This window comes from Gymnogyps californianus, chromosome 3, assembly GCF_018139145.2.
Source record: "Gymnogyps californianus isolate 813 chromosome 3, ASM1813914v2, whole genome shotgun sequence".
NCBI lineage: Eukaryota > Metazoa > Chordata > Aves > Accipitriformes > Cathartidae > Gymnogyps > Gymnogyps californianus.
In genome coordinates this window covers 46,036,608-46,047,208 of record NC_059473.1, presented here as the reverse complement: position 1 = coordinate 46,047,208, position 10,601 = coordinate 46,036,608, and the positions used below count along the sequence as shown (strand labels likewise).

General features: G+C 50.7%; 1 protein-coding gene across 1 annotated transcript; it reads right to left on the bottom strand.

Annotated features, from left to right (window-relative positions):
- Nucleotides 1–3,046: 3,046 nt before the first annotated feature.
- On the bottom strand, nucleotides 3,047–10,362 carry RHOU (ras homolog family member U). Its single transcript, XM_050894439.1, has 3 exons — nucleotides 10,029–10,362; nucleotides 9,160–9,218; nucleotides 3,047–6,058 (listed from the first exon to the last, which is right to left on the bottom strand). The coding sequence occupies exons 1-3, from the start codon at nucleotides 10,360–10,362 to the stop codon at nucleotides 5,603–5,605; spliced, it is 849 nt and encodes a 282-aa protein (XP_050750396.1). The 3' UTR covers nucleotides 3,047–5,602.
- Nucleotides 10,363–10,601: the final 239 nt, after the last annotated feature.

Here is a 10,601-nt window from a genome sequence, read left to right as displayed (position 1 = left end):
CTCTGCTGACCTTGGCGAAATGATTCCTCGTTTGCCTCCAAATAAGATCAAGATCTGACCTAAATGCACAGACCTAAAGAGCAACAGACACCTGGGGACACTCTTGCACCCACGACGAGCATCTGAATTGGTGTCTGCTGCAGGTCTCCTTGCTCGGCACTGAAGAGCCAGAGGAGCTCCTCAGGAGATTGGTGCAGTCCCCTGTAGATCAGAAGGGCTGCTCCTCACACTTCCTCCTCTAGACACATTTCCCTTGCTGAATTGAAAAAGCTGGGGCTGAATTTAAAAAGCTGGTCCAAGGTGGGGCTTTATGCCTTTTTTCATACACATCACTGATTTATCCATCCTGTTAAAACAGTGTGGGGAAATAAATTGGTAACACTGAAGAATACTCTGCCTTAGATGATGGTAAAATTCATTGAATTACACAACTGCTGGTTCCCCAGGTTATACCATAGACGACTGCACTAAATGGGTAACGAACAACCCTCATCACATTACATCTTCCCACTGGCTGCCAGCAATGTGGGAAGCTAAAGCTTCAGAAGGTCCTATTGGATCTTGGGGCCCTGCTGTTAGCCTGAAACCCCTCCTGCTCTTTCAAAAACATTAAACACATTAGGATGGCCATGCTGGTTGATGCCAAAAGTCCACCTCATCCCACATCCTGTCCCTAGCCAGCACAGATGCTTGGGTAGAGAGCATAAGAACCAAGCAAATGCAGAGTGATTTTTCCCTATAGTGTGCAGTGATATTTCCTCCCAGCTTCCAGCTATCTGCAGCTTTGAGACTTCCTAAAGAAAAGCCTGTACTTTTGTACCTAACAGCGCTCCTTGGGGCTGTTCATTTCCCCATGCATTTCTGTAGTTGGGCTTTTAATCTGCTTATGCCTAAAGTAGGTAAAAGTAATTTCTATCACTCCCCATTGCCCAGGAGTCCCTTTGCCAGTTCTTCTGAGGTTTATAATGTCTCTCTCTTTCCTGAGTAGTTTTTTTTCCCCTTTCCCCACCTTGCTGCATGCCAGGGCAACACTAAAGGCAGAAGTTGACAGAGGTCTCTTCTGTACAAATCTCTGAGCACATCGATTATCTACTAGAGCTCAGAAAGGTTGCTCAATTCTAAGGGCACTCACATGCTTCAGTAAGGTTCAGTGTATATTAAGCATAATACATATGACAATATTAGGTCAGCTGCATGTGGTCATACAAATAGGCCCTCTCCTGCAGCAGTCTCTCCCTCTCTACGGTCAGTAACTGATGTCTAGGAAGAAAATAAAAAGCAAAGTAAGAGTGTGGTGAAGTTTTCTTAGAGACACCCTCTCCCAAAACTGCCACATTTGTCAACGTCTCAGCTCTAGTCAAGCCTCAATCATACCCTAGAGGTATGTCCAATGCACAAAATACATGGGGGAAAATGGTAAAGGTGACATGTTTTTCCATGGAAAAAAAAAGATCAGTTTTTCCTAGAGCACTTTAATTTTATATGAAAGAAAACAAAATCCTCTCTTGGGAACTTCCATCCATCACAAAGCGGCAGCGATTTCAGCATTCCTGGAAAACCTTATGTACAGCGGGCGTACTTCAGTACGCTCTTATCAGCCTCAGCTGCCAGCCCATCCAGTATCTGAAGTAGGGCAGCTGAAGGAGCCTTTTGATCACAGCAGCACACACATGCACAAAGTTACCCTGGCGTAAAGGATGACCTGAACTGCCTTAGCCCTGTCCAGATGTCAGGATGCGTAAGACAGCAGCCTGCCTCAGCAGAAAAGCAACGCCCCACAGGTAGCAGAGGGATTTTTGCACCGGGATTTGGCAACGGTGGGTTCTGGGCTCTCAGCTAGCACGACCGCTTTTCCTGCAAAGTCAGCGTGCAAAGGTGGGGTGACTTGGTCTCCAGCGAGCACACCCTGACTTCACGCTGCCCAGCACACAAACCCAGTGGAAGTGATTCTTCAAAGGCACCAGCAACGGCAGGGGTGATTCAGCACCAGGTACTCACCACAAAGGAGCCTGCTGGTGGGTCAGGCACTCGGGCAGGGTCGCTGTGCTGCAGGCATGACCAGGTGAACAAGCCTCCTGGCAGTCCCCGGTGTGTCGGTTGACAAAGCAGAAAAGAAGCCAAGGCTTTGTTTCAGTGAGGAACCAACCATGGGAAAAAGGAACAGCACATCCATCCCCTTTCTCTACTTCGTGCAGGTTGCACGTGTTTCGATGGTTGAAAATACATCGGCCTTACAACCCGGGAGGCAGGCGGCATGGGAGGGCATCCCGCTATGCCAGCCTGGTGTGCCTGCTCCACTCAGCTCCCAGAGAAACAAACGCAACGGTGACAGTTTGCAAACCTTGGTCCAGAGCGAAGCTCCTTCTCCAGAGCGGTTTCGTAGCAGGACCGCTGGCTCTGCAGGGACGCCCGGGGGTCTAGATGCTGCTCCTCACTTACCTAACGCAGCCCCAGGGCAGCCATCACCACACCCAAGGGCACAAGGCCCCTGTGCCATGGCCACCAGGGGGCTGGGCATGAACAACCTCAAGCCTTGCATGCCTCGGCCCTAGCACGAGGGACAGGACCCAGGGAGGGGGTGACAAGACCCTTGGTGCCAAGAGGGAACAGGCTCCGCTCTTCCAAAAATGCCTTCTGGCTCCCCCAGGGCATGCGTGGTGCAACATGCAGTAGGTGAAACACCATGCCACCAGTCTCAGTGTCCCCCCAGCTGCCCCCGGCCGGGCTGTGCTCCTCCTGCCGCTCACCCCGCTTTCCGGGGCCAGGCACAACAAGCCCACCCGTGCCTTGTGGGGTCACAGCAAGAGGCTGCCGTGCTGCCGGGGAGGCAGAAGGCCTGCCATCGCACCCTTCCCACCCAGCCCAGCCCCCTGGGGACAGGGCAGCACGAGCAAAAGTCTGTATTTTTTAACCAGAGGCATTTTGCCGGGGCACCGGGAGCGCAGCCCCAGGCTGGCAGCGTGGCTGCCTCCTCCCTGCCGGGTATCGGTGCGGTGCACGGCCAGGGACTGCCCTCCAGCCTCCCCGAGCGGGCAGCAGACACATACACAGGTCAGAATTTATTTCCAAATACCTCATTTATATCATTCTCACATGAAATATTTCTTTCGGAATATAGCCTACACTTAGAAAACAGAAGAGAGGTTTTTTTTATAAGGCACATCAGATTATAGACTACATAGAGACATCTCCCCCTCACTTGCGCTCGTAAAATACTGGTGATTTTAAAAGTAATATTTCTAAAACCTAGACCCTGTGTAGCCCCGTGTAGAGTAGTATTCGTAAAGTTATTAGACCTCAGTTTACACACACCTAGTAAAGGGCTATAACAAGTTGTATATACATCACATTTTCAGAAACAGTCACAGCTGGCTACATTTAAAAGTAATGCTACTCCAGACTATGAAACAGGCTGCTTATAAAATATAACCTACTGCTTCCAGTACAGCATGATACAAAGCAGTATGATCTTGCAGAAGAAATTTTGTTATTTTTGCAAATGGAAGCTGCTCAGATTCAAGCCTGTCTCCTCCCCAAACCCACATTTTTGATCGACTGAGACCGTTTTACAGAGAAGCAAAGCACCCAAGAGAAATCTGGCTTTATGTTTTTCTCCAAGATGACGGTATGACTGCATATCTGAAATCCTGTCAAAGCATTCGAGTAAGAAATATAAAGGCTCAGATGTTAACTTCATGACCAGTAAACATTAAACTATTACCAACCAGATGCAACCAAGTTAAATGCATCCAGCTTCTGTGCTATGGAAACTGTTTTTCCAGGCTGTTCCAGTGCAGAAGCCAACACATTTTTATTGAATCAGGCCCTAGGTAAAGATTTCCATCCCATTTTCAAGTTTTCAGCAACGGAACATTACCCATTCTGCACTCATTTCACTGTAGAGGAGGAAAAAATACTGCTTGTGGAGCCTATGCCAATACAGCCCAGAATCCATTTACATAGTGTCATTTTCTTTAAGGGCCAGGAGGTAAACTGTGGTCAGCTTTATCAACTCAAATGGCTTCCACAGTTCTTCTTTATATCAGGCATTGATCCATTTCTGATGAAAAAAAGATTCCAGCTTTCTGTCACTGCAGTTTAGTTTAAGACTATGAAAAAGGTCACTTCAAGGCTATGGCTGAAGAAAAAAAAAAAAAAAGAATATAATCTGATCTTGAAATATCTAGGGGGAAAAAAAGTAGTCAGGGCCATAAAAAGGCAGACAGACAGACAGCACAAACTAAATGTCCTCTGCAGAATAAATTAAAATACTGATTCTTGCAGAGAGTCACGTTATCCCTCAGGTCTCTCGAACTCGCTGGGGCTGGAATTAGGCTTAGTTTAGTAGGAACCAGATTTAGTCAGAGAATAGGTCACACTCAACTCTGCACTATGTTGATCACTCAGCTACATTTTAGGCACATTTCAGTTAATCTGTTGGACTGATCTGGGAAAAAAAAATTATCAGTTAAATTTCCGGGGTGGCCTCAGCCAATTTCATGACTACAAGCTTGGACAAGATTCAACCACAAGCAACTGTTGTCTTTAGAAGGGAAACATTAACTTGGTTGAAAACAGCATCGTGAAGAGGACACAGCAGCCTCAGTTTCTAGAGTCCAGTTTGTTATAAATCTTGATCTGCCTGATTTGTTATTTGTTTAGCAGCCATAAAAGGTAAGGAGGGGCATCCTGAAATTTTTGGCTGTAGACTTAAAACCAGATGTGGTTTATATGGTGCCGCATGGATATTTGTTATATCTCTCTTAAAAAAAAAAAACCCAAACTCCAACACAACACCATTTACATTCCTTTCAGCTGAAACAGATGAACTGTCGTCATGTCTGCAAAAATACAGAGGAAATCGCCACTGCTCGAGGTAGCGAGTTAAAGCTTGGTCATGTTCTTGGGCTTCCACTCGGCTTCCTGGGAAGGGCAGGGGAAGGAGGACAGAAAGGACTTTCACAAAGTCAGGAGGTGACAAACGAGATGTCAGCTCCATAAGGGATTAGGTTCCCTCACCGCATGCTGAAGGTATATTCATGACCTTTCCAACCATGGCATTTGTGTATAGATTACACCTCTCGCATACCTTTTTTAAAGCGATCCCTAAGAGCGTTGCCTTGGGAAGACAACAAAAGAGAGCAGGAGTGGGGTTTTAAAGCTACAATGTCAGTTAGGAGGCACAGTGTTTTTCCCTTTGATCGTCCATGTACAGAGCTCTACGTTTCCACTGTTGCTCGTGCGTTCCTCCTGCGAAGCCCTGGCAGCAAAGGCCTCTGGTGTGCTCCTCCCCGTCGCATACACCTTACAACAAAAGAAGTCGAATCCTTTGGACAAATCCTTCTACCCTCACAGACATGTGGTGCTCTTCTTCCTTAATGAGAGGCTTTAGTCATGAAACTGGATGCCAGACCTGATTTATAGCAATTATTTAACTAAGAATCCTTCTGCCACCCTTGAAAGGGCAACCGAGATATCCAGTAGCAACATATACACATACATACAGATCTACACTATACACTTGGGACAACACAGAATGAAATTTCAGCTAATATAGCCTCTATTCGATTTCCTCAGAGCAGCACTCAGGTCCTTGCAACCCCTATACAAAACAGCAGTATTTTTTCCACCAGGATTTGGAGAGGTTTTTCATCTTGTCTGGAGTCCTACACTTGGATTTCTTTGGTTGCTGCTGGGTATCTGAGTACTGAATACCAGCCACGATGGCCGCATCAAAGACCTCCTTGAGGTTTTTCTGAGTCAAAGCAGAGCACTCAATGTAGGACGCAGCTTTTATTTCCTCGGCACAGAGCTTTGCAGCCTCCTCCGAGACCGGCTTTTCTTTGCACTTGTCCAGCTCGATGAGAACTTTGACATCCTCCCGGAGGTCTGACTGCGTCCCAACCAGGATAATGGGCGCCTTGGGGCAGTGGCATCGGATTTCGTGGACCCACTTCTCGCTCACGTTCTGGAAGGACGAGGGGCTCACCACACTGAAGCACAGCAAGAAGATGTCCGTGTTGGTGTAGCACAGAGGCCTGAGCTTGTCGAATTCATCCTGCACGGAACGAAATCACGTTAGCACCCAACAGAAAGAGCACAGCCGCCCCGGAGGACGCCCTGATACGCTCCCAGCTCTAGCCTGCCGCTGATGTTTGGAGGAGCTAAGGATCACCTGCTGCTGCCCTCTTGAGAGGCACCCTGACATCAGCACCCAGACCACCCAACGTCAGGAGCAGAAGTCGCCCGTACCCAGCCTGAGGTCTCACCCTCCACAGCTGCTAGCCAGCAGGCACTCTGCCACTGTCGGGCACACAGGACGAAGGCGGTGGCTTCCCCATGTAGCTGAGATTTTCCGACTAAAGCCACAGCTTGTTTCAAGTGCTTAAATATTTCCTTCGCTCTTTGTACACAGGCCCTCTGCCCTGTTTCAGCAAAGCAGCAATGCTGCGGGAAGCAGGTTATGGCACACGAGCAACAAAGCCAAAAATCGAAGTACGGGAGGGAGAAGGTACTTTCTACCGGTCCACCTCTTACAGGGGTGAGTCAGTGAGCTGCTCCGATGATGAGGAGCGCCCGTGTACCTCAAAGCTGCTCTGCCGACACCCCTACCTCCAGATACAGACAAGAGCAGAGCACACAAGCGGCAGCATGCGAGGCTTTCCTGGAATAGGCTTTTAAACTGGTGACTACTTAACAACATCCTACAGGATATGGGAATAATTTCCCTGCCATTGTGCCCAGGGATTTAAAACTGATGGCAGCAATAATGACTCACAATGTGCAGGCTTAACATGCCAATGGCATAGAGTAAGAGCTTTACCTTTCCCTCCCACCCATGCCACATCAAACAAGCTGCAAACAGGCCTCCCAGCGCTACCTTTCCATTTTTTTTTTTTTTTCCTTTTAGTGCAAACTCCAGCAAAGCAAGGCCCTTTTTCAGCTTCAGGAGCTAGCCACAAGAAAGCCAAACACCTCATGGTAACAAAGGCGTGCTGATCCTCAGCGAAGAATGCAGCAAGAAGCAATGGTTAACTCCAGGCAGGCTGCTTTTATGCTGACAGCAGGATAAAAGCAGGGTAACACTAGCAGCCTGAACAGGTAGGATTTGCCTCAGCGGCAGTGACATTTTAATTAAAACGGGCCGTGTTCTCAAAAGCTCTCAATTGAAAGTGCAAAGAACTCACAGCTGAAAACACCTCTCTGGTACCAGCAGTCTACTGCTGAATTGCAAGTTCCATGTTAATTTTCAAGATGTGAAATTTTGCTTTAAAGCCTCTGGAGGCCCAGGATATGCAGTTTAAAGCCCCCTGGAAGCCTCAGAAGTCTTGTTCTGCTCGAATGAATTTCTTCCAGCAGTATCTCCGAGAGAGACAGCGATTTATAAAACACGAGTCAAGAAAGCAAGCTTCATTAGCTCTCTTGATTCTCAGATTAAGCCTCAGAGGAAACCAGGCTCTCATCGCCTGGCTCGAGAGAAACCCCGCATTTACTGAGAGATGCTGCTCTGAACGACAGGGCCGTTTACAGAAAGGCACCTTGCCATGTAACTGCCTCTTCTTGCTACGTGAGAAACCTCAAAAGGGCTCGATTCAATGGGTTTGAAAGCCAAACCCAGATCTTAAGGGTTTCTACCGAGACGAAATAGTGCCCTTTATATCCCAAGTACACTCCTGCAGTCCCAATGGTAGGTACGTGACCTGCAGGGACTCTACACCTCTTTGGGCTGGTGATGCTGAAATACAATTTCCCTCTGCCTGGAGTGCTTTTTTAGCTGCAGATTTCAGCAGCCATCTCACGGCAGCAGTTTTACCAAAGTATCCAGCTATGTATCTTTTATTCAGGATGACTTCTGTCAGTTTAGATAACCCCTTCATTTTTAAGGCAGTGACTCTACCCATTCCAGCTGCACTTGGGCAGCCAGGGCAAACACCTTAACCATTAATGGCAGCGAAGGCAAGAGGTGACTCGGCCTGCCCGTCCCTCCTGCAGTTTGCGGCCGCGTTTCCACGGGCGCTGCCTATCCACAGGCTATCACCCGATGGCAATTTCACCTGCCATGCTCTGCACATGAACACGCACAGCCACGGCTGCTGCGGTACCACCCCGTCTCTTCAGCAGGACACGAAATCATGGGACAGTTCTGCTGTTTTACTTCGTATCATTACCCACAGAAGGCTGCTTGTAGGATTTTAGCTTTGGTTTGTAGGGCAAGTGGGAGTCCTACACTGCTGTCTAGGACTGCACAGCCCTTCAAACCCCTTTCCTAAGTAGGGCGCCCAGTTACAACTCATCTAAATAGGTTTGTATGTTAAGGCCACTGAGATTTTTCAGTGTGGTTTTGGTGAAGGCATAGACCCAGATCCACAAAGCTGCACAGGAACCTAACTCCCACTGCCTTCAAACACCAGCTAGGTAGCAAAATACTTTTGGTTATTTTTGGCTATTCAGACTCAATCCCTGGCAAGCAGTGCTGCACGCTGCTCAGGGTGGTATGAGCCAGGGACTTCCAGAAAATATAAGGCGGTAAGAAATGGGCACTTTTTATGTATCGGGCAAACTAGGAGCTGAGAGGCATCAGCCACCCTCAACTCTTCAGGACTTAGATTACAGCAAACCTCAGCTTTGGGGCGGCAGCAGTTTTTAAGGGGGTGAGAATGGCAAATATGAAGCCTCCATGGACAACACCCAATAGGACTTTTTCTCCCTTAACCTTCTGTCCCTTCAAAAACAGTCTCTATCTCCAGACACCTACAACTGTGGATGCCTTGCATGTGTACATCCCAAACACCATCATTCTTAAACCCGCAGTTATTTAGCAAAAATAAAGACAGTGACAACGGCTCAAAGAGAAAACCAGGTGGCCCTTGAATGCCCAATATGTTCAGCCTTTCTAGTCAGGCTAAGCCGAGCAGCAGCTTGAGCCAGCAGAGCAGCAGCCTGTGCCCAGCTCCTATACGGAGGCACAGTACATCCCCCACCCTTCAACAGACACTGGGCAAAGCCGTGGGTTACGCAGCAGTGAAAACGATAGCAGTTTAATAAGATGATCAAACACTGGGAATCCTTTCAAATCCATGAAGTCATTAGCAGCACTACTTTGCGCAACAACTTCTGCCCTCCCGCTGTCACTTAAATCAAATAAGTGGCTTCACTGACCTGACCAGCTGTGTCGCAGAGCTGAAGTCTCACCGGCTTGCCATCGACAGACACGACAGCTTTGGAGAGAAAGGAGGAGGGAGGGGGAAAAGCGTGGTGAGCCCAACTTTACACGTTTTCCATTAAAGAAAAAGAAAAAAAAAGGAAAGAAGAAATAAGATTTACCATCTCTCAGCTCTTATAGTCTTCTCTTCAGTTAGTTCAGATTTAACAACTTAACAGAGCTGGAAGGGAGTCTCTCGCAAACACTTGGGCACACACAAGCCCTGCGGGGCTTTCCGATTCATTTCACCGCAAGGGATGAGGTAGGCTGGGACTGCACTAACCCTCAGATGGCAGCGGGGAGAGCGAGCCAAGCGGCCCGGGCCCTTTCTCTGCTACAAAGGGTTTAGTTCATTATCCTCTTGTACATCTTCAACACGCCCGGGACACAAAAAGCCCCCCGCTGAACCAAAGAGAAAACCCAGAACCTCCCCCTTTGCAACGGTGAGACAAGGCAAGTGTTTAAGCTTTCCTTTTAGGCGCTTCCTATCTGGCCGAGAGCTGGAAGTTTTAGACCGGAGAGTTCACAGTTAAAGCCCGGCTTTGGCGGCACGGCCGCGCGCGACACCAGCTGCCAGCCCGGCTCCGTTACGCGGGAGATCAGCCGGTGCTGCTGGCTGCGAGGGAAGTCTAACAAGCTCCGGTCCTGCCGGAGTGCGGTCCTGCCCCCAAATAAAGAAAAAACGAAATAACCGAAGCTGGACACCCCCCCACCCCCAGCAGCCCCGCCACGGCCCCGGGGGGAGGCACAGGCGGGACGCGCCGCTCCCCGCGGCGGCAGCACCCCTCCCGCCGCCCCGGTCCTCGCGGCCGCCCCCGGCCCTTACCGGAGAAGTTGTCGAAGGCGGTGGGGATATACTCGGTGGGGTACCCGTTGGTGGTGTAGCTCACCACCAGGCTGGTCTTCCCCACGGCGCCGTCCCCCACCAGCACGCACTTGATGCTGCGCCGCGGCTCGGCCCCCGCTCCGGCCCCGGCCCCGGCCCCCGCCGCGGCCCCGGCCCCGGTCCCCGCCGGCCGGCAGCGGCCGCCCAGCGCCGCCCCCAGCGCCGCCGCCGCCCGGCCGCTGCGCACCCTGCGCGGGGGCACCGGCGGCACCTCGCAGCCGCCCGGCACCGGCTTGCTGATGTAGCCCGCCTCGCCCTCCTGCTGCGGCGGCATCCGCGCGGCGACGCAGAGCCCCGCCGGCCGGGGGGCGGCGCGCGGCCCGGGGCCGCCGGCCGGGGGGCGGCGGGGCGCGGCGGCGGCGGCGGGCGGGCGGTGCGGGGCCCCGGCAGGCCGGCAGGCGCGGCGCGACCGCCGCGAAGCCAGCCCCGGCGCCACTGGCTCTTCCCGGGCGCAGGCGGTGGCGGCGGCTCCCGGAGCAGGCGGCGGCGGCGGCGGGATCCCGGCTGCGCTGC